The sequence below is a fragment of the Sprattus sprattus genome (assembly GCF_963457725.1).
Source record: "Sprattus sprattus genome assembly, chromosome: 4".
NCBI lineage: Eukaryota > Metazoa > Chordata > Actinopteri > Clupeiformes > Clupeidae > Sprattus > Sprattus sprattus.
In genome coordinates, this window is record NC_137923.1 from 248,538 (window position 1) to 274,912 (window position 26,375).

The 26,375-nt window shown below is 40.3% G+C and overlaps 2 protein-coding genes across 3 annotated transcripts; both read right to left on the reverse strand.

The window, feature by feature from the left end:
* Window positions 1-1,402: 1,402 nt before the first annotated feature.
* stt3a (STT3 oligosaccharyltransferase complex catalytic subunit A) lies at window positions 1,403-12,673 on the reverse strand. Its single transcript, XM_080836469.1, has 18 exons — window positions 12,580-12,673; window positions 11,754-11,853; window positions 11,554-11,614; window positions 11,323-11,444; window positions 10,961-11,106; window positions 10,725-10,815; window positions 10,445-10,551; window positions 7,063-7,227; window positions 6,217-6,397; window positions 5,085-5,240; window positions 4,763-4,854; window positions 4,479-4,634; window positions 4,138-4,326; window positions 3,912-4,028; window positions 3,720-3,822; window positions 2,589-2,777; window positions 2,039-2,154; window positions 1,403-1,712 (listed from the first exon to the last, which is right to left on the reverse strand). The coding sequence occupies exons 2-18, from the start codon at window positions 11,839-11,841 to the stop codon at window positions 1,674-1,676; spliced, it is 2,118 nt and encodes a 705-aa protein (XP_080692595.1). The 5' UTR covers window positions 11,842-11,853; window positions 12,580-12,673; the 3' UTR covers window positions 1,403-1,673.
* A 2,890-nt stretch (window positions 12,674-15,563) lies between these two features.
* On the reverse strand, window positions 15,564-25,615 carry LOC308363628 (glucose-6-phosphate exchanger SLC37A4-like). Of its 2 annotated transcripts, none has more exons than XM_080836446.1 (10): window positions 25,522-25,615; window positions 24,926-25,226; window positions 24,295-24,527; window positions 22,324-22,567; window positions 21,040-21,192; window positions 20,053-20,138; window positions 19,806-19,919; window positions 19,641-19,706; window positions 18,186-18,324; window positions 15,564-16,276 (listed from the first exon to the last, which is right to left on the reverse strand). In XM_080836446.1, exons 2-10 carry the CDS (start codon window positions 25,071-25,073, stop codon window positions 16,110-16,112), a joined length of 1,350 nt encoding a protein of 449 aa, XP_080692572.1. In that variant the 5' UTR covers window positions 25,074-25,226; window positions 25,522-25,615; the 3' UTR covers window positions 15,564-16,109. The 2 variants fall into 2 exon arrangements, with proteins under 2 accessions (XP_080692572.1, XP_080692573.1); XM_080836447.1 differs by lacking the exon at window positions 25,522-25,615 and adding an exon at window positions 17,147-17,243 and having other exon boundaries at window positions 16,096-16,276; window positions 24,926-25,515.
* Window positions 25,616-26,375: the final 760 nt, after the last annotated feature.

Consider the following 26,375-nt stretch of genomic DNA (forward strand, 5'->3'; position numbering starts at 1 on the left):
TATACGCACACATCTATTTTTAGTGGCAAATGAGAGTAAAACACTTGAACTGTCAAGCCCTGTCTATTCTACTTTAACTAGGAGACAGCTAGTTAGAGATTAGCCTGTCTATTCTATCTTAACTAGGAGATGGCTCGCTAGAGATTAGCCTGTCTATTCTACTTTAACTAGGAGATGGCTCGCTAGAGATTAGCCTGTCTATTCTACTTTAACTAGGAGATGGCTCGCTAGAGATTAGCCTGTCTATTCTACTTTAACTAGGAGATGGCTCGCTAGAGATTAGCCTGTCTATTCTACTTTAACTAGGAGATGGCTCGCTACAGATTAGCCTGTCTATTCTAGTTTAACTAGGAGATGGCTAGTTAGAGATTAGCCTGTCTATTCTACTTTAACTAGGAGATGGCTCGTTAGAGATTAGCCTGTCTATTCTACTTTAACTGGGAGATGGCTCGCTAGAGATTAGCAATGTCTATTCTACTTTAACTAGGCCCTGTCTAGTGGCCAGTGTTGCTGGTGTCATAACACCAAATTCATAACAAATAATTCAGACTTTAAATTTGGCAAAATTTATATTGATAAAAAAAGAAATGAGCTAAAAATAAAATATTGGGGTCAAGCAAACCATGGTTACACATACTACAGCGGAAATGTTTAGACAGTGAGAATTAGTTTCCATTGTTGGCATGGTGGTCAAGCTCGTGATTGCCAGGCCTGCTATACATCATAAGGTCAGCTTTGACGGTCAGATGAATTCAGTGTTTTTTGCATTTTTGTTATCAGCCTGCACTTTAGTATAAAATAATAGAGTAATAAAAAGGTTTCAGTGCCACTGTTGCAGAAATCAAATATCAGATCCCGTATTTCTTGAATATTTAAACTATTCCTGCAAAAGGAATGTTCTGTCATCATGAAGGTGTGTTTTACCTTATATAGGCGATAGAAAGCAGACATCAACATCCTCGTTGATAGGCTATGGGTTATTAAGGCATATTAGTCTATAGCCTGTGGGCCCATATAAAACTATAAATAAAAAGTGCCCCCCCCCCCCCCAATATGTCCGTGCATGGCCCTGTGATACATGGCGAGTATCTGCAGCACGACAAATTGGGCATTTTAACCAGCACCATTATCAGCCTGCACTTTAGTATAAACTAATAGAGGAATAAGAAGGTTTCAGTGCCACTGTTTAACCAGCATGCTTTGCATCGAGTCAGCTAAGGATTGCTCTGTGTAGCGCTGCTTCAGGTTGAATACAGCTAGGTGATTTCTGCATTGCTATTAGAATGACTCATGCTTATGTTGTTAAAGTACACAATACAAAGAAGCTTATGTCCTTAAAGACTATTACGTAGAACAAGTCATTAAATCATGAAACAAAAGAACAAAACAAAAAACACACTGGTTTCTCCCAACATTTCCATTTATTTCACTGTTTTACCTTCAAAAGCCCTTACAGAACTTGGAATCTTTCAGAATCACTTGATGGAACTTGACGGGCCACTTTGTGATCTTCTCTATCAGTTCCAGATGAGACAATTCTCAGAGGAAAAAAAAAAGAAAAAGAAAACAAATCTCTTTTTGCTATAACAACAAAATATAAAAGAATTCCCACCCATCAGTAGGGAAGGCTTTCAGTGCAGTGCTGAAAGGTGTTTTTTCCCCCATGTTCAGTTTTACGTTCGAGAAAGACCACGGTTGTCCAAATCCTTGACCTGTTGGGTTGAACAGAGTTTAATAACAAATTCCTGGATCACCGACTGTAATACACTCATGCGTAAACCATACAGTGCCCAAGTTTTGGCTGAACTGAAGGATGAGTAAAACTGACCTTGTATATCCTGACCAACCAGTGACACTCATGTAATACACTCATGCGTAAACCAAACAGTGCCCACGTTTTGGCTGAACTGAAGGATGTGTAAAACTGACCTTGTATATCCTGACCAACCAGTGACACTCATGTAATACACTCATGCGTAAACTATACAAGTTTATACTATATAAGTTTTGGCCGAACTGAAGGATGTGTAAAACTGACCTTGTATATCCTGACCAGCCAGTGCTCCGTGGTGTAGGCCTCCTCCAGAACATCCAGCTCAAAGTCTTTGTTGCCAATCTCAGCGTTGCGCACGCGGTCATAACCAGGGGGGCGCTCTATGGCGTAAAAAAAACAAGTTATTATATGTTTGGTCTCCCTGAATGCTTGGAAGAACTGCTTAACAAAATTGCAACCAAGACACTTGCTGCTCAATCTACATGCAAAAAATGCTTTTCTAACCTAGTGTTATTACTCTTATATTGAGATGAAAAAATCTAGTTGGTCTTGTTTCTAGCTAAATTGTACTTACCTAGTGCTTTCTTGGTAAGGTTATTTTTACCTATTTCAAGCAAATATTACTTATTTTAAGAAATCTTAACAAGCCAAATTTGCTTAACGCACTGGCAGCCAAATTTGCTTGTTTTAAGCAAAATCCTGCTTAAATATGTAATTATTTGTCTTAAATCTAGAGGGGCATTTTTTGCAGTGTACTTACTGGCCTCAGTGTAGACCTGACCAAAACGATAGGGTTAGGGTTAGGGTTACTTACTGGCCTCAGTGTAGACCTGACCAAAACGATAGTAGCACATCTTGTACATGAGACAGTTGAGCAGCACAGGTGAGCCTTCTCGGTCTACGCGGAACTCCCCCGTTGCGGTGTAGTAATCGTGCTCTTTGATGTGCTTGCCAGTGTCTGTGCTCCCACCAATGCGCACCATCCAAAGGAATTTGTTGATGTCTGCAAAAGACAACAGCTTGAAATTAAATGGAGGTATTCCAAATCATGATACAACTTACAAGCTTTCCAGTGGAGGTAAATACATTGTCAATAATACACACATTAACGAAAGAATTGGAATTAAAAAGACTGAACAGAAAAAAAATAAAATAAAAGGAAAAGAATAAGACAAAATAACACAAAAAAAAGAAAAAAACGATGCAGAAACTAAAAGAGATTATATATATACACATCAGAGGAGGCTCTTCCATTGAGGAAACGGAGGAAGAACCTCCCCAAACTTTTTGAGAAATGTATTTTTGTAATTGAACTGACTAAACTCCTTTAAAAATGCAGTTTGATATCAGTATTTAATACTCTGCATATTATAATTTGTTTCCCTGAGTTAAAATAACATTAGCACCCCCTATTGTAACAAGAAATCACTGCACGGAGGACGTCCTCCCTTTGGCTCCCATTGAGATCAATGGAAGCTCTATCTGATACTGGCGGCTCGTGGGACTCATTCACTTACATTGTCCAGGGGAGGAAAGACCTCCCTAGCGTCTGAGTCTGCGCCAACATCGCTTAACCAATAAACAACGGATTTGGCGTTGGAGGGAGGGGATTAGACATTAATACCGAAAGAAGTTTCCCTCTTCAACCATTCTGCAGAAGGATATCGATAACACGTCACCCTTAAATATTGCAAATAAAGAGGATGTGCAATGGAGAACGAAGATATTGTTCATGTTTTATTGAACAAAAAAGACGTCCGGTCGTCTTTCACAATCTATATAGCTAAAATTAATAAAAATGGTCTTCAGTCACCACTAGGAATAATCACCAGCTCGTTCACTTGCATACATGCCACATGCATATAAAAATAAAGTATGAAGTATTTGTCAGAGAATACAAGAATGGCCATATTTAAAATATAATACAATGTATTTGAATATTTACCGTCTGAAGAGTACCCAGTTAGTCCACCAAAGATGACCAAAACATAGCTAACATCAAGCTCGCGCATGATCTCATAGGCCTTCTCCTCAGTAGAAGCCATGGCCTAGGAGATGAAAAGGAAATCTGTCATGTGTCCAACATACTGAAGCATTATCCATAACACAACTACATAGTCAGTGTGCCGTCTCTTACCTGGCCTACTCTGGAGATGTGAGTATTATTCCAAGTGTTATTGTCAACCAGGATGGTGCGATTAGCCATCGCAGTTATTTGATAACCATAATCCCACCATGACATAACTTTCGCATCCTGAAAGAAATAAAGGATAGAAATATTTTAAAACACAATCAAAACATTAGGAAACAAACATTACTATATACGCACACAACATTGTTCCCATGTCAAATAACAGGCTAACCTCTGGGGTGTTGTGTCGGAGCCAGTAATAGGCCTCTCTGAAGTCGTCAAAGATGATGCGGCTGCCGTCTCCGCCACGAGCCGAGAGGACGATAGAGGGAGAGGAGTAAGCCTCGCTCGTCACCCAAGTAGAATGGAACGTGTACGTGATCAAGAAGAACGCCATCACCAATATCATTCCACTAGCAACCTGTAGAAAATATCCATCAAGTTATAGTTTCATTTCATATTTTCATAAATTTGCAGCAGTTCCAACAGGACATTACTTTTGATACACTTGTTAACCTAGAAGACCTAACAGTTCATTAAGTATGGGCCTGAAATGGGTAAACTGTTCCACACCTCATTCTTGATGGGATAAGTGGCATCTTGTTGTTTCTTGGACTTTTTGTCGGGTCGGCTCACATCCAGGTTCTTCATGTAGGTGGTGAGGACCTGGGACACGCCGATCCCTGAGAGGATGCACATGACTGGAGCTAGGACCAGCATGAGTCGAACCTGCACAAAGCACACAGCACAAAGCCCTCACACACACCGCAAGGAAACAACACTGAAAATCCTCCAAATCCTCTCATAAACACATTTAAAAATGTGAGGTGATAGTAGTTGTAATTATAAAATCTTACCATCACAGCAGAGAAGTACATGCTTGTGACGCCGTACATGATGATGAAGATTCTGGCATCTGACAGGTTGTTGAAGCAGTAATATAGACCGACTGTTGAATAATACAAAGGCAGAATTTAAAAATCATGGTTCTATTTGCACTTTAAAAAAAACAAAAAACTATGTAACGTTGCTTCAGAGATTACACGTTTGCAGGACACAAGCTCCTCTTCCAGGCCCCACACACACACACACGCACACGCACACGCACACGCACACACACACGCACACGCACACGCACTGTGCTTCCCTACAGACCTCCTCTTCCAGGCTTATATTTACCTGGGAACATGAAAACAAGCAGCTGCAGGTCAAAATAGTAGGAGGACCAGGTGGTTGGCTGATGCTCGGAGACAGAGGCAATGATTGGGATGTTGTTCTTCGCATAAGATGGGTCCAACAGGGAGTAGAAACGGCCAGTCCATGGAGAGATCTTACCTGAGGAGAACATTCAAGGGTGAGCCGCCTCGTCTAGTACAGTCATGAGATGTCACTTTTCTAGGTTGTCCCAACAAAGCTTTGTATCTGTTACTTAGGAGATGTAAAGGATCATCTTCATTTATTTTTAGTACAGCATTCTGTATAGCCCTATTCTTTTTCAGCTTGGAATACAAAATAAATGTAAATATTGATCGACCTCAAGCAGTGAAGTAACAAGCAGATATTTAACTGACTTAAATGTTCACAGAAACATTGTTGCTTGTCTTATAGTGCCGTTTTTAGGGTGGTAAATCAATTATTGTGACATGAAATACTCCATTTTATGGTCACCTGATAGGTGAAAGTGTTTTGATCACACTAACCACCCTTCCCTTAAATCTTTGCAAAGCAGCTTGATTAAAGCTGAACAATTATAACACACCAACACACTGCGTAGGATACCAATTCGTAGGGGTCCAAGCTGCGTAGGATACCAATTCTTAGGGGTCCAAGCAGAAAAGCTGCTAAAACGTCTCATTCTTCTTATTTTTCTCCACTTAAAGTGTTGGTGTGGCCCCAACCTCCTGCCCCAACCCCCCCACACCCAACCTCCTGCCCCAACCTCCTGCCCCAACCCCCCCACACCCAACCTCCTGCCCCAACCCCCCCACACCCACCCTCCTGCCCCAACCCCCCCACACCCACCCTCCTGCCCCAACCCCCCCACACCCAACCTCCTGCCCCAACCCCCCCACACCCAACCCTTTAAATTTCCCACACTGGAGCCCATTACTATTAAAAGTATGCAGACAGTGGATGCTTGTTTTGGATGCTACATAGATGCTTGATGACCAGAATATCAGATACTTGTTAATTAGTGTCACCAATACAGAGCTGATTGCAATTTCACACCAATTGCCATATAACCTGCGTCAACCATGACCATGCATACATGTTCCGTTCATACTAACAAGTCAAATAAGAGCTCCCTTACCAGTCAGCATGAGCACCGCGCCAACAGACAGCAGCACAATGCCCACCAATGATATGACGCTCTTGAAGAGAACCTCAAACTGCTGGGCATTGAGCTTGCTCCGCAGGTAATCAACGAACGCATGGATCTGGCACAAGCCAAAGACTCCAAACGCTGCCATGTGCTCTGAGGACAGAACTGGCTGTTATGGAAAAGATTGAAGAGGAAAACACACACATTACTCAACACACACAACGAAAGATTATTGGTTTATAACATCCACAACTTTATCACATTCCTAACCAACCATGGGTTTCCTGTATAACAAAAACTGAGTTTCCATCCTGAGATTTTGCATGGGCTCAAATATAAACTAAACACAGTATATACTACAAGGCAGTAAACACACATACAATTTGACAACAGCCTAATAAATAATAATTATAATCATAAAAGTTTGCTGTAACTTGAAAGCCTTATCGCAGTTTTGTATGGATCATGTGTCTGCCTGAATATTTGGCATGACATTAGGAAAATGATAAATAAACCATGTGACTGCACCAGCCAATCAACGATAAATAAACCATGTGAATGCATCAGCCAATCAATGATAAATAAACCATGTGAATGCATCAGCCAATCAATGGCTCTCCCTTTCTTTTTCATGTTTGATTCAGGCTTTCTGGTCAGATCCAGTATATAAGAGTAGGGTTAGGTTATTGACTGGTCAGATATATTATATAAGAGTAGGGTTAGGGTTATTGACTGGTCAGATATATTATATAAGAGTAGGGTTAGGGTTATTGACTGGTCAGATCCAGTATATAAGAGTAAAACATTTCAGACAAGATCTACGTGGAAATCTACCTGGAATCCCACGAAGGAGATCTGCATGGACAGGATGGTTCCGAGAGAGTAGACAGTGCAATAGGACACGTAGATGCGATGCGAGAAGCGTCCGGTGAGCATCAGCACCAGCACGTGCAGGGGGATGAGATTAATCAGGAAAACGTATCCACCCCAGGATGAGACCTACAATTGAGAAAAGTGAAATGTCGTTATTATATAATTGTATGAGATCAATATAATTGTAGTGCGAGTTGTTTGAACATTCAAACCAGTTTCATTATAGTCAAAATCGAAAAACGAAATGTTAATACTATTGTACAAAAGTTCTGCTACTAGTTAATTATATTGATAAATTTGCCAATATAATTCAAATAATGATTTATTTACATTGAGGGCTCCCTTTAAGCTTCAGATTCAAATTTCCTTTGGATTCCCCTGAAGAAGAATCAGGAAATGAATATGACCACGAAGAAAAAACTGAAACCTTACTACAATAAACAATCTTAAATCAGGATCCCAAAAAGTAAAGTCACTGCCAAAACGTATCCCAACTTTGAGACAGAAGGACTGATTTTAAGCCGCAAAAAAGGACATAATTATGACTTGGAGGGTTTGGTACAAAAAGTAGAGTTAGATATGGCAAGAGGGAGATGCCTCAATTTACGCTCATCACAATAGCAGATCAACGATGTTATGCTTATGTTAACAATTTTATTTAATTTTTAATTTTATTGTATTATTATACTTAGTTTCTAATATGTAGGCACTCTGAGATTCTTTTGAATGAAAAGTGTGTTCAAAATAAAATGAATTATTATTATATTATTATTTACTACATCCAAGACCAGCATTGTTCGTGCAGAGCAGGGTAAGATTCAATTAATTTACCTTCAATTAACTGAATTGGAGCGGCACTGAGATGGAGATCAGCGTTTATTACCTTATCCTTACCCGGTCTCTGCCTTGACCGTGTCCTTGTAACATATGCAAGCCTAGCTCGCATAGCTAGCAAATATTCGCTGATTTTAGCCAGAGATAACTTGCCTAAGTCTAACACACTGAATCATTACAAATCTCTACTTCACCAAAGTGTTATCAACAACTACTCCAAGGCCATTAGGTGTGTATTCTGTTCTTAATTAAATGGCTTGTGGATGCCTATGCAAATATGACGTCTTGCAGAAGATAGGCTATTCCTGGTGCCGCATGTGTGGCATGAGGCTCGTAATGGCAGTCTAGACTTTTCCAAACAGACAAGGCCACCATATCCTGTCTTATCTATGCTGATTTCATAGATTTTTTTCACACAACAAATCTAAGTGGGTAGGCACCGTTGCCAAACAGCTGCTACACAGAGGAGTTTGAGAGGGATAGACAGAAGGACGTTCTACAGGGAGAGAATTAGTGAAGGAAAAAAAAAAGAATAGGCAGAAGGGAGAACGAGATGTTAGCATGATCAATGGATAGTTTGGAAGACAAACATGGCATGGAAGAAAAAAGGAAATAAGGAAGGGAGAATAGAGGACTGTAAAGTCAAAGAAAGTGGACATAAGAAAGGTGAAAGAGGTTAAATTAATGGATAGAGTAATTGAAAGAAGAAAGAAGAGTGAACCAGAGTGTCTACAAGTTTGTACGTTACGTGGTTTGAGCTGAATTCATTACAGAAAATGGTAAAGAGAATAATAATAATAATAATAAGTATAAGAAGCCTAGGAATAACAGTACACGGCATTACATGCATTGTGATAGAATATAATACTGCATTCAAATAAATGTGAATATGACAAGTAACATGTTACTATAAGTGGCCGTATCATTCGTAATTGCAATCAATAGTAACAGTAAAGCTAGATATACCACTAAGAAATAGTCTATATAATTATGTGTACTTTTAACGTGTTAATATGTTGCGCTGAAAGCGTTTAAGGGACAGGTTACATCAAATGAACTAGAGGAACATTCTGAGAGCGCAGCAGACCTCTACCAAGGCTAAATGCCGTTATCGAGAGTGAACCAACATTGATGAATTCGCCCCATGATTCAGATTCACTCCAAATTTGAATGGGCTCTTCCTTGGCCCATACTGCACAAGGTTCATGAAAATCAGCCTGATTGTTTGCATAAATGCTGTATACAGACAGACAAACCAACAGAAATGAAAACATAACCTCCTTAGCGGAAGTATTTAAACACTGCGGTCTAACCACAAACCACAAGGTGGCATTCTTCGAATACCGTGGTGAGGAAAGTGCTATTCAAGTAAGACTGCCTCTTCCAGACGTTCAAGGCTTTCACCTCTTTATAAAAAAACCTGCCAAGAAATGGCTGTTCGAGGATATCAGCGATATGGGTTGAGGCAATTAATTAATTTAACACAGGTTTTCTTCTGCATCCTTGCTAGAGATATGTAGGCTTAATGTGTCACTCTAACCACAAAGGGCACGTAAAAAAAATGCCCCTGTCAGAGAAGAATGTTTCGCCACGCCTATATCCAAAATCCACATCTTGGTGGAATTTTTTTAATCATAATCAGAATTAAAAAAAAAACACCCGGTGGGAATAGGCAATTTTCGCCGCCAAACAACTGTATATGCTCAGACTACTCTTTTTGCACATTGAAGCCAATACATAGTGATGATGATGTGTCGTGCAGTTTTTCTAGCTCTATCTGTTCAGTCCATTTCGTACCAACAGAAGGGAAACTAGAATCAGTCACAGCACAGTTGCTGCCGTATAGCTAATTTTGTCAAAACAGGAATTCCATTACCCACAGCAAGTGCACTGGATGAACTTGGGTTTATGCTGTGGATCAGGGCACTATTTATTCTTTATTTTCAGCTGCTGTAAGCAGATATATTGCCTTCATCTAGTGAATTATATTACTTAAATTTTTTTCAAAGTCAATTCCATTTAAAAATATCCTGGTTCGAAGCCTTGGATCATAGTATTCAATTTGTAGGTATAGTTTACACTTGTTATTGAGTAAATGTCCTCACAGTTAAGAACTGTAAAACAACACAAAACACTGGCAAGACTGGCAAAAGGTGAGATGTAGAGTATTTACCCGATGGTATGAAATTACGTCTTGACCAAATGACTAAGTGTAAACAGCACCGGTCTTATGGGTTTAAGTATGCAGTCTTATTCTCAAATGGTCAGAAATAATTAACCAAGCAACACTTCAATATAACACACACTGAATATTTATGGGGACTGGGGTTAGCTTCAAAATCAATTTAAGCCAAAAAAATAATAATCTATATAAATCGAAATTCGTAATTGGACAAATATATTTATATTTAGACATTATTTTGCAAATATAAAACATGCCAGTGTGAAACCATGTGATGAAACAGCTCATGGGAGCAAACAATGAAGAAGACACTTCCACAGAACTCACCATGTAGAAGTAAGCCAGTGCGCACATCGAAGACCAGTATATAGAGCCGGTCTTCACAGCCTTGATCCACATGTAGTATGTCAACAACATACAGAATATGGCAATACCTACAAAAAGAGCGAAAACAAACCTTAATTCAATTCAATTCAATTTTATTTGTATAGCGCCATAACAATACAATTGCCTCTCGGCGCTTAACAGAGCCCAGAGCCTGAACCCTTAATATAACAATCACTATGTGAAACTTACTTTTGATTCACTCTTAAATGTAGATGTTTACCTTCATTGTCATAAGAGCCGGCTACGGATCGGGAGATGTATCCGGGCACTACTGCGATCATGGCCGCAGCAAGGAGTCCAGCCCCTGCATCCTAATACCATTGATGGACGCAGACATACAAAACAGTCACACATACAATTATTTTTTTTAAATAAATGAATAAATCAATTACCTTTAAAAGACACAAAGCACTCGACATGCCCAGATAATAATAACAATGCTGTGACAAAACAAACCTTGAGCTCCTTAGTAAGGTGGTATGTAACAAGGCACGTGAAAGAGGAGAAGAGTGGAGCCAGAAAGACACAGACATTGCGAATGTCAATGGTGACATGGAAGAAGTGAAGCACATGGTAAAGTGCCGCAGAGGTGATCATCAAGCCTAGAAAAATAATCTTTGGTTAAGCTCGAAGACCAAACATCTCATATAGAGAGAGCACAATGCATTTTGTAAGTGAACAGCTCATATTATAAATAGTAGTACAAATATCAACACTGCTATCTTTGTTACTTTGGATAATGTCTTTATTAAATAACATTTTCTTCAGCTTTGCATACAGACTTATTGAACTTAATGCTCAACTAATTTAGACTGTACCTGGGTAAATGGTGCCCCCTATAATTCGTCCAAGAGGATACCAGGCACGGTCATCAAACCAATTGTGAAATTTGTAGAAACCCTCCTCAGTCAAAAATCGAGTGGTGCGGTAGTTGAAATACCTAAGGATGTGATGCAAGCAAGAAATGGTTTTGTTTCCATCTTTAATGAGCTGTATTATGACAGACAATGCCTATTTTTGATTTCCAGTCCAATCAAACCCAAACTTACGGATCAAACTCATGGATAACACTCTCAAATCTCAGCACAGAGAAAAGTCTGGTTGAGAATGCTGTAAAGAAAAAGGAAACATGCCAGGTTTAACTCCTGAGCGCTTTTATATTACATTGCTTCTCCAACCAATGCTCAGTAACAATCGCATTTATACAACATTGCTTCTCCAACCTATGCTCAGTAACAATCGCACTCACAGAGAATTGCTGCCATAGACAGGATAAGCAGCTTCAAGAGAGTGTCCTGCTTCTCGTACGACAGCCGGAGGAAACCCATCTTCGTCATCTTCACAAACGGCTGAAAAGACAAATTCAGAATTACTAGGTGAAGAGGAGAGGGTAATTATATACGGGGGGACGGTACAATGCATGCTCATCTTCCGCTTAATAGTAAATACGCACTCGTGGCATTTGATTTCAACCTTCAATCAATTATCGCTAAGAGTACAGTGCCGTGAAAACTGCGGAAGTAATCATCGTGACTTGAACTTCGCAAAAGTACTGATGTATAGGCTACATCCTGGTCTAGCTGCATTGTCGGCACTCCTCTCAGCCACAACGTTTGAACCTATGGCTATATAAGATGACAAAACTTAATAACTTTTTTGGAAACTATACACTTAGTTAGTTAGCCAGCTAGCTAGCCGCTATGGTAGCTGCATCTGGGTATACAACAAGGAAGTGTAAATTCAGTGATAGCAGGCAAGCCTGTGGAATCAACTGATACCAAATGGGGCATTGTTCATATTCTGTGTTAAATTTACTTGTGGTTAGATTGAGCTGATTTCAGCAGAACTATGAAATATTTTTTAACAATACAATAGGAAAAGCCGCTGCACAATTTACAATACTGCATTGTGAACCGCTGTAACTTCAGCTAGCTGACATTAGCTAAGGTAACCTAAGAAGCATGCATACGTATACTGAAGATCCAAACAACCGCACGTTGATTTTCCTACTTCTAACCTAGAATAACTTTCATTCTGAAACTCTTTCTGCTCTTAAGAATCACAGACATATTTACCGATTTGTCTATGCGCCACTCATTCACTCCGATGCAGGCTCTAGCATGCACTTTCCCCAACCCAACGACTGCTGACGTTACAACCGTATGGGCGTTCACATCCCGCCCACACCATCCTAGAGGGCCAGCTTACTGGCTATATCATGACAACTCAAGAGCCCAGACCTTCCCTTATTAGCTGGTTCGCCGTCAATCAATCAAGTCTGTTTACATCACAGATATAGGAGGCACTGGCGTTCTATGGGTGTTCTGGGCGCTCAAAGAGTGACGTGTCCTTCTGCAGTCTATCTAGTATGGCGTACCACGAGGACCAAACCAAAGGCTGTGGACGATTTTGACTTTCCGCTGCTGCCTCGGTGGTCAGAGTGAACGGCCGGTTTCAGTTGAGTTGGAAAGGACGCCAGTCAAGCTGAACCGTTTCCCTTTTTCTGTTGCTTGCATCCGACGTCCGGGAATAACGGAAGATCCCGTGGAATTGTGTTCCTTATTTTTATGTACTGTAGGCCTATCAACAGTTGAAATTCCCCTATCCTTTAAATTAAAATCAGCATGACGACTGGTAACAAGTATTAAATTGCAGGTCACATTCATTCAGTGTGAGTTTTTTTCTGAACGTTATCTTTAGCCTAACAACTGGCGATTGGTAGGGGATGGGACGAAGGGTATAGCCTACAGACATGTGTATAAAGTATACCAGAAGTAATTCTAATTAATTATTGGTTAAGACCAGTCACCTGACCGGAACATATAAACAACCCTTATTCTTGGAAGTATATATTAAAGCAGATGACAAATTATTCGCAAATAAATATAAAGCTGCCACTTATTTGACCATAACTAATCATAATTGAGTACCTGGAATGGGCTATCACATTGTCATGGCACCTGGCCGATGGTGCTCCACATGCTCGGAAAGATGTGGGCAAGGATTTGACAATTTTTAGCAATCAGTTAACACCAGCTTTTCAAAACTGAGTACAATTAACTACTGTACACATGAATATGAGAAAAAGGCAACATAAGTGGTATAGACTGACTGTAGAGGGTTTAAACAACCATACTAGTGGTTTGGTTTTGCATGGGTAAAATAAAGGTATTTTCCAAGACATTGATCAGATTTCAGATTTTCCATCCTTCAAGGCAGCCGTTGGTGTCTTCATCTTTAGGAATAATCAACTAGCAGAAATGTTAACCAGCAGTATTTGGTTATGCAGTGACAGGTTCAATTGAGTTTAAACTATTTTAAAAGCAGAGACCAGCAAATACTTAGCATTTTAAAATGTACTAAAATTAAGCAATAAGCCCAAAGAGGCCGTACTTTGCGCTGATTTTAGAACTGGTAAGGGGAGTTGTTAGGCACGACGCGAAGCCCACTTTGTGGAAAAAGTTGGATTTTACAATTTTTGATTAATTTTCTCATCCAAAAACCTTGCTCCATAGGGACATAGAAAGTGGAGGGCATCGAGTCGTCGTTCTTCCTGGTACTTAAAATAGAAAAGTCCAAACACATATGCAGTAATTTAGAGGACATGTATAGTCTGCTACCATACATCATTAGTAAAGGAATATTAAACAGCCATTGGATACTCTGGTGGACTTTAACTTGCAGTCTGTTGAGCGAGCTACAGATTATTATACAGCTATATTCACATTTATTTAGGAATCTTAGGAATCAGGCAGGTTGTACAGGTCTGTGACTGTTGAAGATTTTTTTTCTGGCTAAAACTGGCATGGTCCAAACCCATACCTGTGGCTCTGTCAGTAGTTTCAAATCAACAGTTATGTAAAAAGAGTGCATCATAAAACAAAATCATATCGCATCAGTGAAATAAATGGAGATGTGATTTTTCACTTTCATAAAACAAATCTCAAAACTGTACTGCATTTTGAACATAATTGTTGCAAAGAAATGGCGAGTCACACCATCACATAGTGCTGGATCTCTTGAGAAAGCAAAAAACCCAATGCATACAACAGTGAACAAAAAATAGTTATTCAAATATTGTTTGCTGTTAGCGATTTTAGCGATTTTAGCGCACCTTTAGCGTCAACTAAAGATCAAAAAGATTGTCCCTCGCTAACTCGAACATTCATGTGGCACGGTGGCTCAGGTGCTTGCACTTCCGCCTCACAGCAAGAAGGTCATGGGTTCGATTCCCACATGTGGCGCTGTTGGCTCTGGGGGGCAGGTCCTCCCCAGACCTTCAGTGGTCAGGTGGGCTACCTCCCGTGTGTGTGTGCCTTCAGTGGTCAGGTGGGCTATCTCCCGGGCCTTTCTGTGTGGAGTTTGCATGTTCTCCCCCCGTGTTCACAAGGGTTTCCTCCGTATAGAACCCAAAACACAAAAACATGCAAAAGAACAGAAAGATTGATCTCCTCCGTCCCTGACCAGGATTGGACTGAACACTTGGCCCGGGCGTCGTAAAAAGGCTGCCCACTGCTCCTGGAGCCCCTTGAGGATGGACAAGGACTTCAGGATGGGTTAAAAGCAGAAGGACAATTTCACCGGCGACCTCTTCAGCATGCGCGTGTGTGTGTGTGTGCCCTGTGTCGCCGCCAAATGCACGTGTGTGGTGTTGTGGGTCCTGCTGTGTGACAATAAGACTGACTTTGAACATCCCAAGTGACGGGATAAAACCATACCTCAAAAAGTGTCAAATTGTTGAATAGTGTTACTTTAATTTAACTGTAAACACAGTGTTGATAGAAATTACTAAATATGCTTCGCTACCCTAACCTCTACAAACAGGTGTTCAATTTTAAAAAGAAAAGTTTGGTACAATTTTCTATCTTTATTTTTAAGCCATCTTATGAAAAGAAAGGTTGGCCTTTGCCTGTCCTCTGTACTGTCTCCAAGAGCCATGGCAAGACTTTGGGGTTTGGTAAGGCTTTTAAAACATTTGTCTTTTATTCAAGTGAAGGGAAGCATTCCCTTTCTTCTTTTCTCTGACTTCATTAAATGTTACAGTGTGTCACAGCAAAAACACATTTTAATGTATTTATTCCAGCAACACACTCCAGTACTCCAGTACAACACATTTCAGCTCTTAAAAGAGCACCCACTATTAACTCATTTGAACACAATCATACAACCTTGAAGGGTAGCTTCAGATATGAGGTGGTCTTTTGTAATGTATCTATGTTTGTCCAATCCAGATAATTAATAGTAAATGATTGACAATGCATGGATGAATGTATTGTTCCATATAACTTTAGAGTAAACTGCATAAATGCATTTAATTATAAACATTAAAAACATTCCTCAGGGGAGACTGCTCAAGAAAAAGAAATAGTCTTGTGGTACTGGCAAGAAATATAATCAACTTTCATCACTGATTGCAATCAGAAATCTGATTTTCCAGTATTTTATCAAACAACAAATTACAATATTGTACTAGTGGTTTGCTCAAATAGCAACAGCATGTACCAATATCTGGCCTCCAGATCCACTCCCTTTTAAGAAACAGAGATTGTTTAATGGTTAACTATGAGGGTTGCATGGCTTGTAGTAAAGGCTTCTGATGTAAATATCAATCCTGTTTTTCTGCTATACATCCCATTTTTGTCCTCATATTACGGACGAGAAAGAAGCACACAGTTGTCACCGCACAGATGATCTCTGCGACCCAGAATGCCGTGTCCCAGTCGTAGTGTTTAGCAATAGTGCTGAATGGAAGACCAGCCAAGAAAGCCCCAACTGGAATACACAAAAACAAAGACAATCACTTCATTAAAACATAAAATGTGGAGACTATGTTCTAACAATTGATCTTTGATAAACATACATTTGCATTTTACATTTTAAATCAAAACTGCAGAGCTGTAGATGCATTAAATTGGTTACCATTACAGAACTCATTACATAAATACTTGAAGTTCAAGTTCAAGTATTTATTTGTCAGATACACAGAAAAACTCAGAGTCAGACTGGGCACTGAAATTCTTAGGACAAGACACCGCACAACAACCTACCATAGCATAACATAAAATAACATTATATAACATATAAGTACTCTGAATATAAATTACACATATAATAAACATATAATAAATCTACAAAATAAATATAAAATACAATCTGCTAAACATATAATACACATATAGTAACCTAGATTAACCAAATATACCTATACTAACCTAAAGACAAATCAAATGAGCCTGGTATCAGGTAGCGCAATATTACTATAGTGCAAACAGTAGAAAACTGTAACATGTAAAGTGTAAGGTGGCGAGACTGTATCACTGTCCATTTAAAAGCCTGATACTGCTCTCCAATCTGCAGTGTCACGTTTGGCTCTCAACCATGACAAATAACAGTCACACAAAGTTTATTATCATTATCTTTTATTGTATACTATTTGTAAAATACCCTCCAGGACTATAGTGAAGTGGGGCAGTCAGTGAATCAGTACGGTTGTCGTGTGTGTGTGTGGTTGTGTGTGTGTGTGTGTGTGTGTGTGTGTGTGTGTGTGTGTGTGTGTGTGTGTGTGTGTGTGTGGTGAAGGAGGAGTACGGTTGTGGTGTATGCATGCATGCTGTGGAAGGTGATGGAATGTTTGGTTTCAACCTCCTCTCTGTAGGCTGCCTCAATTCTTGCATATCCAGACGGTTAGACTTCACGACAATAGATGATTTCTCTATCACTCCTTGCAGCATGCAATCATCTGCGCTTGAGATAGCACACATGTCCAAAGTACAATTGGAATTATATGAGTAGCTCATTTAAATGAGACTGTATGCTTATGTAGGTGTATTTCCCTAGGGCAGTGGTCCCCAATTATTTTTCCCCAAGGGCCAAATTATGTAAAGCAAGTGAGGCTGAGGGCCAACAACCCACCCCCCCCCCCCCCCCCCCCCCCCCAAAAAAAATGACAGCGGTTAACAAAAATAACAGTTTTTATTAGTGCTGTCAAACGATTAAAATATTTAATCATGATTAATCGCAAATTAATTAATCGCAAATTTTATTTTAATGCTCTTATCATGGAAAAGTGGATTGGCTTGCTTTATGCAATGTTTTATTTTATTGAAAAACAACATTGCCAAACAGGGGTGTACAAAATAAAATTATAAAGTGCACATTTCAGACTCTGCTGAAAAGCTGCCCGTTGACATTGCAGTGAAGCTCGCTTCTTTTGCACAACTTTTAAAAGGTAAACTTTCTATTCAGAAGCTTTTTATCAAACATTTTGCCGTATCGCGCTCACCATCACTTAAACTGTAACGTTAGCCTACTACACAGTTTGCGAGGCCAAAAAGAACGTTAATCTTAAAAAAAAAAAAAAAAAAAAAAATCTAAAATCTTTTTTTTTTCTTTCTTTTTTTTTTTACGACGTCGCGGGCCAAAAATGTGCCGTACCCGGGCCGGATCTGGCCCACGGGCCGCCATTTGGGGACCACTGCCCTAGGGAATCAAAAAGTATCCATCTATCTATCTAATTCTGGTGACAGATATGTCTTACTTTGTGGATACGTACATATACAACTTTGCGATCTTGGACATTTTTGATTACTGAATAGGATTAAATAGTCTGATATTATACCTGTGGATTGATTTCATATCCTAATTGCATACTTTGCATACTGCATACATCCAGGATACCTACCATTAGCCATCAAAGCCACAATAGCATGTGATGTTCCACAGAAATTTGATGGTGCTGATTCACTTGCAATCACTCCAAACAGGGCAATAGGTCCATACGAGGAGAATCCAAATGCAGCTCCGAGGATGAGGATCCAAATCTGCATGAATAAAATTAGGTGCGTTTAGGGATTTTGCAGTTTTTACATGAAATTAAATTAAGTTATATTTATTTAGCATCAAAAGAATACAATTGTCTCAAGGTGCTTTACAGCAGAGGTTCTCAAGCTGGGGTCTGCGACGCCTTGCCTGGGGGTCCGCGAAAAAGTCTGGCTTCCAAAGGTTTAAAAATGTATTGCAATACTGTATACAAAACATATAGGCTAATGTTACACGATGAACCAGTACTAGAAAGGTACCTCGGAAACCGTACGTACGCATATTTTCAGTATTGGTACTTTATTAAAATAGCACTAAATCAGAGCGCCTTGTTCCGCTCCCTGTCAGGCTTGCCTGCACGCCTTGAGTGCAAGGGGCTGCCCAGCTCTCACACATGCAACTCACAACGAGTCATCTCAGGGGAGATATGGCCTCATGTGCAGGAGCTCTTGCCGACGTCCTCGGCTTTTTTGAGAAAAAATAAGTTAGATCTGGAAGTACTTCGGATAGGAAGCAGACTATGAAGGAAAGCCTATCGACACACAGGGACCCGTCTGTAAAACATGCTTCAAAGCCACTGAGGTAACACGTCAAATATGCCTAAGCACCTCTCAAACAGACACCCTGAACTTTTCAGATAGTTCTCAGAACGACAGGTTAGCAAATGTGATGAACACCCCCAAGGTCACCCATATACAGCCTAACACGAGTGGCCTAAGCCTAGTTTAGCGACAAGTGATTTGACCCATCACAGAATTTTTACGATGCGTATTACAATTGCCATAGTGCAGTGTGGTTAACGTAACTAAAGCGGATTTTTCACGCTAGTAATGTTAACTGGCATAATCTGCAAGTGATGCATTTAATCTTCCATCAGTACGGGTCGTGTTTATCGTTGCAGAAGGCCCTTTTTTAAAGATAGGTTAGCCACCATGTCACCATGTAGTTTTCATTAATATATTGCTGGAGGCTCATACTAATATGAACCACACCACCACAGAAAAGAGTTAATCATATTTTTTGTAAAGAGATTTGTACAGAGTTTGAGTCCGGGATACACGTTATTGACACCATAAGGTGGATATTTCCTGTTTGGTGGATATTTCCTGACCGGAGATCGCTATATTGCCAAAAGTGACATTAGGACTTACAGATCATTTCTCCCAATTAAAGCCGATAGAGTGGAAGAATAATGCTGTTCTGATAGGGTTAGGGTTAGGATTAGAATAATTCTGTTCTGATAGGGTTAGGGTTAGGATTAGAATAATGCTGTTCTGATAGAGTTAGGGTTAGGGTTAGAATAATGCTGTTCTGATACCTCTTTTTCAGAAAGACCAATGAGAAGCGAGATGGGATGAAGAGCCACAACCCAGAGAGCATCATCCTAAAAATAAGATTTTCAAGACAAGCGATTAAAAGTAACATTAAATGTCTGTTGTTTCTTTCTGCATTATAACTGCCAATGTGTCGTGTAAAACCTTACTTCGGGCGTCTCTGCTGTGATTGTCACTCGGAAGAGATACATGGATACAAACATCCCCGTCATCATTGTGAACAGCAGACCATGTCTGGGACTGCCGTGAGTACTCAGTCCATACTGTGGACAAGGTGACAGACTACGTCTCAACAAGGCATAAATGACAATAAAACCATTGAGGTCAGGAAGGATATAACATCAAAGATTTTGGAAGAGCAGTGATTGGCGCATGAATTGAACACAAATTACAAACCTTAGCAACAGCTCTGTCAGACAGGAAACCAGCTGCAAGGCTGCCAATGAATCCACCAACCTCCAAAGCACTCATAAAGGAACTGCCTATGGAGGCAAGAGAAACACACACACACACACACACACACACACACACACACACACACACACACACACACACACACACACACACACACACACACACACACACACACACACACACACACACACACACACACAAACACACACACACACACACACACACACACACACATCATATAAGAACTGCCTATGGAGGCAAGAACAATGCAGTAAGGGTTATTAGGACCCGAGCAACGCACATTATATGGTGCCCATGCGTAGTAGCCATATTATTATTATTATTATGGGATGTCAGACCTTTTGTATACACAGTGTCTGTCCCTCTTAGACTTATATGACAAGGAGAGCTTGGAAATAGACAGCAGATATGCAGGGCAAAGGGGTTCCAGAGGATGAAATACAAATCCCAGAATGCTTTCTGTCATTCTGGTATATTATGGGATAAGTCCTGCCACAGTATTACCTCATGCTTCAGTCACTCCCTCACCGACTGGTGCGCTAGCTGTGTACCGGGCTCACATAGCCCTGTTTGTTATTATATATCCCAGACGCTAGACTAAAAATCTCCGAATGAAATACTCGGTGGTTCATGAGTCTTACCCATCAGTACTGCGGGGGTTATATGGTGCCCATGCGTAGCAGCCATATTGTTATTATTATGGGATGTCAGACCTTTAGTATACACAGTGTCTGTCCCTCTTAGACTTATATGACTTATGATAAGGTGAGCTTGTAAATAGACAGTAGATATGCAGGGCAAAGGGGTTCCAAAGGCTAGACTGGCCAAAGACTGTGTGTGTGTGTGTGTGTGTGTGTGTGTGTGTGTGTGTGTGTGTGTGTGTGTGTGTGTGTGTGTGTGTGTGTGTGTGTTCCAGAGGATGAAATACTTCATGTTCATGAGTCTTACCCATCAGTACTGACTGTCCTTTCTCTTGGATGAGGAAGAGCTGGCCCCATTCAGTGCATGCTATCTTCACACCAAACACGACCAAGTAGCCCAAGGACAACACCCACAAATAAGGGGACAGAAGAAAGTCTTTGAGGGTGCTCTCATCCTTGCCTGAAGGAGAAATACATCATCAGAGAGAAGACAGATATTAGACAAAACCAAAATGGAGTGTTGCTTAATGTTCATTTGATTATGGGTTAACCTTGTGGAGCCGGGGGCGGATTTACACATTGAAAACACAAGATGTATTTTTTGTTTATTATTATATAGTATATATATATATTATATATTATATATTGTTTATTATTATGTAGTATATAATTTACCATACTCGCTCATTGTCCTATAGCATGGAACGTCTCTCGTCCAATCAGAAACAGCTAAATAACGCGATAGAACCCAATTGTTTAATAATATTATATAGTATATAATTTACCATACTCGCTCATTGTCCTATAGCATGGAACGTCTCTCGTCCAATCAGAAACAGCTAAATAACGTGATAGAACCCAATTGTTTAATAATATTATATAGTATATAATTAACCATACTTGCTCATTGTTCTTGTTTATTATTATATAGTATATAATTTACCATACTCGCTCATTGTTTATTATTATATAGTATATGATTAACCATACTCGCTCATTGTCCTTAGAATCTAAAGGTTTGGCAACAGAACTCATTTGTTTTTTCCCCCGGCTCACTCATTTGTTAAATCGCCATCTTCAAAATAGCCAAGCCTATTTCAAAAGAAAGGAGTCATACATTTAGCTGTGTTTACAGTGGACTCTCTCCTCCATGACGTTGCTCCTGGAACTGTAACTAACTACTATGTACCCTAACCCTAACCCTATGTCAATGGAATCATGTAGTACAGACTAATGCAGTGGTGGGTGTTTTCCCACACAATATTTTGACCAAGGAATTTACAAACCTCTACATATCATTTATTTTAGATAATTTGTAATCCATATTTTTATTTGTCAGTGGGTTTACTGGAAGTAAAAGGCTTTAAGGTTTATATCGATGCTATGACCAATTTGTATCATGGAGTGGCGCAAAGAATGGAATCAAGTTGCAAAACAAAACTGGGGTCAATGGACTTTAAGGTGCTAAGAATCCATTTCCGAGGGTATGGATTGAGCACCGCTTGGGATTTGAATACAATTATTTTTGCCCGAATTTCAAAAAAAATCATCCTTCAAGTTGAGATGATTTAAAGAATCTAAAAAATGTTACCTCCTTTGCCTTTCTTGGCACCAGGCTCAATGTTTGGCAGGCCCACATCACTGGGCTCATTCTTCACGAACAGAAGACACAGGAAGGCGACGGCCATGCAAATGAGACCAGACACGAGGAGCACCCCCCTCCAGGTGTAGTACTGGAGCGACACGGTGGCCACGATGGGACCCGCCCCCCCGGCCAGGTTCATACTGCAGGACAGGACAGCCCACCACGTGCCAAACTGAGACGGCTCAAACCACTTCAGAGGGGGGGGGGGGGGGGGGGGGGGGGAAGACAGCACAGGTCAGTGCATTCAAAGACACAGTCTCAGTTTCCTGATGGATACAATCCAACTAAAAGATAGATATTCAAGAACATATATATATATATATATATATATAAACTGTATATGTATTTATTTTCTGTATAAAGATATATATATATATATAAATAAACATATATATTTAATACAATCACTTGGATATTCCATACGGTATGGTGATGTTAGGATGTTAGGAAGGGTACTGTTGTCATATGAAAATGTAATGAAACATAATACTATAAATATTACACACAGCATTACAATTACAACCCTTCCTGATGAAAACCTGTTTATTATCTCACTGATTTAACAACATCTATAGCCCTTACAAGCTCGTATAGCCCATAGAACTAATGTTGTATAATGAAAACTATTTATGGTAAAGTGCACATGAACCGCGACGATGTAGGTTGATATGTCCAGACGTAATCAAGCAGTGGGACTTGATAGCAGTGAGTTGTCCAGAGCATCTCAAAGGTCAGTGCTATGTGAGGGCAGGGGCTGGAATGCCTGACCATGCTTGACCCAATGCCAGGAGCTGAGTGGCAGGGTTAGGGTTAGGTGCCAGGAGCTGAATGGCAGGGTTAGGGTTAGGTGCCAGGAGGCTGAGAGGCAGGTGCATATCGTGCACTTTAATGGCAGTGGGGGAGCCCAAGGAGAATGATACAAGCCAGTGTTTGTCAATGTGAATGTCAACCTAATGTAAAATGCCCTGCAATTTACAAAAGTGTTTTGGAAATAGTGTTCAAAGGCTGTGCCTTTGTACTAAGTTATTTCTTCATGCCCTTCCATACTATAATACAGTGTGTGTGTGTGTGTGTGTGTGTGTGTGTGTGTGTGTGTGTGTGTGTGTGTGTGTGTCTGTGTGTCTGTGTGTCTGTGTGTGTGTGTCTTTGTGTGTGTCTGTGTGTGTGTGTGTGTGTGTGTGTGTGTGTGTGTGTGTGTGTGTGTGTGTGTGTGTGTGTGCGTGTGTGGTGTGTTTGTGTGTGTGTGTGTGTGTGTGTGTGTGTCTGTGTGTGTGTGTGTGTGTCTGTGTGTGTATGTGTGTGTGTGTGTGTGTGTGTGTGTCTGTGTGTGTGTGTGTGTGTGTGTGTCTGTGTGTGTGTGTGTGTCTGTGTGTGTGTGTGTCTGTGTGTGAGTGTGTGTGTGTGTGTGTGTGTGTGTGTGTGTGTGTGTGTGCGTGTGTGGTGTGTTTGTGTGTGTGTGTGTGTGTGTGTGTGTGTGTGTGTGTGTGTGTGTGTCTGTGTGTGTGTGTGTGTGTCTGTGTGTGTATGTGTGTGTGTGTGTGTCTGTGTCTGTGTGTGTGTGTGTGTGTGTCTGTGTGTGTGTGTGTCTGTGTGTGTGTGTGTGTGTGTCTGTGTGTGTGTGTGTGTCTGTGTGTGAGTGTGTGTGTGTGTGTGTGTGTGTGTGTGTGTGTGTGTGTGTGTGTGTGTGTGTCTGTGTGTGTGTGTGTGTGTGTGTGTGTGTGTGTGTGTGTGTGTGTGTGTCTGTGAGTGTGTGTCTGTGTGTGTGTGTGTGTCTGTGTGTGTGTGTGTGTGTGTGTGTGTGTGTGTGTGTGTGTGTGTGTGTGTGTGTGTGGGCCCTTGCACACTTTAATACAGAATACCCTCCACACTGCATCATCCCCCTTTCCAGTTGGAACAGAACATTAATATCTGCCTTACCTTCCGGAGTACTTTACCACATGGTGGCCAGCCAAATCCTTGGCCAAGTCCATTCAAAAACCACAGCACTGTAAACAAAGTGACTGTGGAGGACCATGAGAAGAGCACGTTGATCAGTCCCACGATGAAGAGCCCGATGGAGAAGAGCCAGCGGGCGCTGATCTGGTCAGAAAGAACTCCACTGATGAATTTGCTAATTGCATAGGCCAGCGTTTGGCTACTGGAGATTAAACCTGTAAGGGTGAGAAGAAGATTATAATGATAAGGCGCTACTAATGCTTGAGTCTTTATTCTTCAACTGTCATCAACTGTCATGGTACCACGACATTCAACTGGTTTCCTGTTCTCAGATAATTTCATAATAGGAGTCCTGATTCTATCAATACATGCTCATGGCTGCTAATTTTTAAGGATGTAATGTTTAGTACTTGGTACGTGGTATCACTCATTTTTAAGATTGTTGTCACCGGAGTGCAATAACAATAGTTATCAGACCGCAGACCAGCTAGAACGTCAATACGCGGCTGGCATGACTACCCATTAGCCAATCAGAATGCTTGTACTGTCGTTGCCATATAATAAAAACAGATATTGGATCCCTAGAACTTAAATGAAGGAAAGATGGTCTTACCTAGGTCATCTTTGTCAAGTTCAATCTCCTCCATGACTGAAGGCATCACAAAAGAGAATGTTTTTCTGTTGAAGTAGTACAAGGCATACCCCACGAAGAGTGAGGTAAAAATGGTTGTACGGTAGTACAGATAGCCACCGGCCCCCATGGTGGCAACACTGGGAGAAGACTAAAAAAGAAGAAACAAAAGATCCAACTAGTGCGAGGGGAACCTTGATGTGAGTTGTCAGTTGTTTCTGACCTGGATGTGGAGCCACTCCAAAAAAAAAAAAACAGGTACAATCCTTCTTTGATCCCCAATCTGTGCAAATACAGTAGAGAGTAATACCAGGGAGGCAACAAACAAATGAAAAACAGAATTATAAAATGCAATGTCTTGCCATGACTTCTTGAAAACAGAAAATGATTATTGCATGGCAAACTAAGAATCGTCTCCTATGGATATAGTGGAGGATACTTAATAAAGATGCAATGCCTCAGCTATTAATTTCCAATCCATTACAAATATTTAATTCTAATTTATACAGCGCTAAAACAATAAAAGTCGCTTTACATAGCCTAGAGTCTGAAATACAAAATCTAAATCTATGAGTTACTTCTGTACACCAGTGGGTGTGCGATGGCAATGAGCAGTGCTACGTCCTAGAAGCGGAGCGGCAACCAATAGTTTCGACGCTGGGTCTATTTTTTGCTGTCTGCTGCGCATGGTAATTCATTGAAAAGACATTATTTTTTTGTCGTGTTTTAATATACTTAAGGGAGAATGTATAGCCTATTTACAAATTATTCCTTTCTTTGTTTTTTTTTAAAATGTTTTCCAGTTTGTCACAACTTTTGGGGGAAATATGGTTGGAGGCTATTTCTTCAATGTAGGATTATTAAGATTATCCTATTAATGGTCGTCTCACTAACGATGTCCTCATTCAACCTCTTGAAACTCTATATTGCCATGGTTGAATCCAAGATTTAGCAATCAGATAGCTTACGTAGCCTCCCTTGCCAAAATATAAAAATAACTTGGTATAATTCCAGTAGGCTAAACTATTACTCCCCCTCGTCCTACATCCTTGCGAGCTTGTATTAGTATAGCTTGTAGCAGTTGCGACGACACCCCATATTCAAAAGAGTGGTGTTGGTCCCACCAAATATTTAGCTTAAAATAATGCATTCATTTGCCGGGAGAATTAAATTATCATCTACCGTACCGACCAACGATGCGACGAACTCAGTTGCATGCGCATAAACTTCTCTCTTGGTATGGCAACGAGCAAGCGGATCTGAAAGGAATCGTGGGGATAGGAAAAGCCGTGCATTTATCGTCAAGGACAAAAGGAATGGGACAATGCAAAAATGCGTTTTAATTTATAGGGTAGCAGTTGTGTTCGTAAATTTCAAATATCCTCTAACTTGTACTACCAGTAGACCATTACTTGCAAAAGTATTATTCATT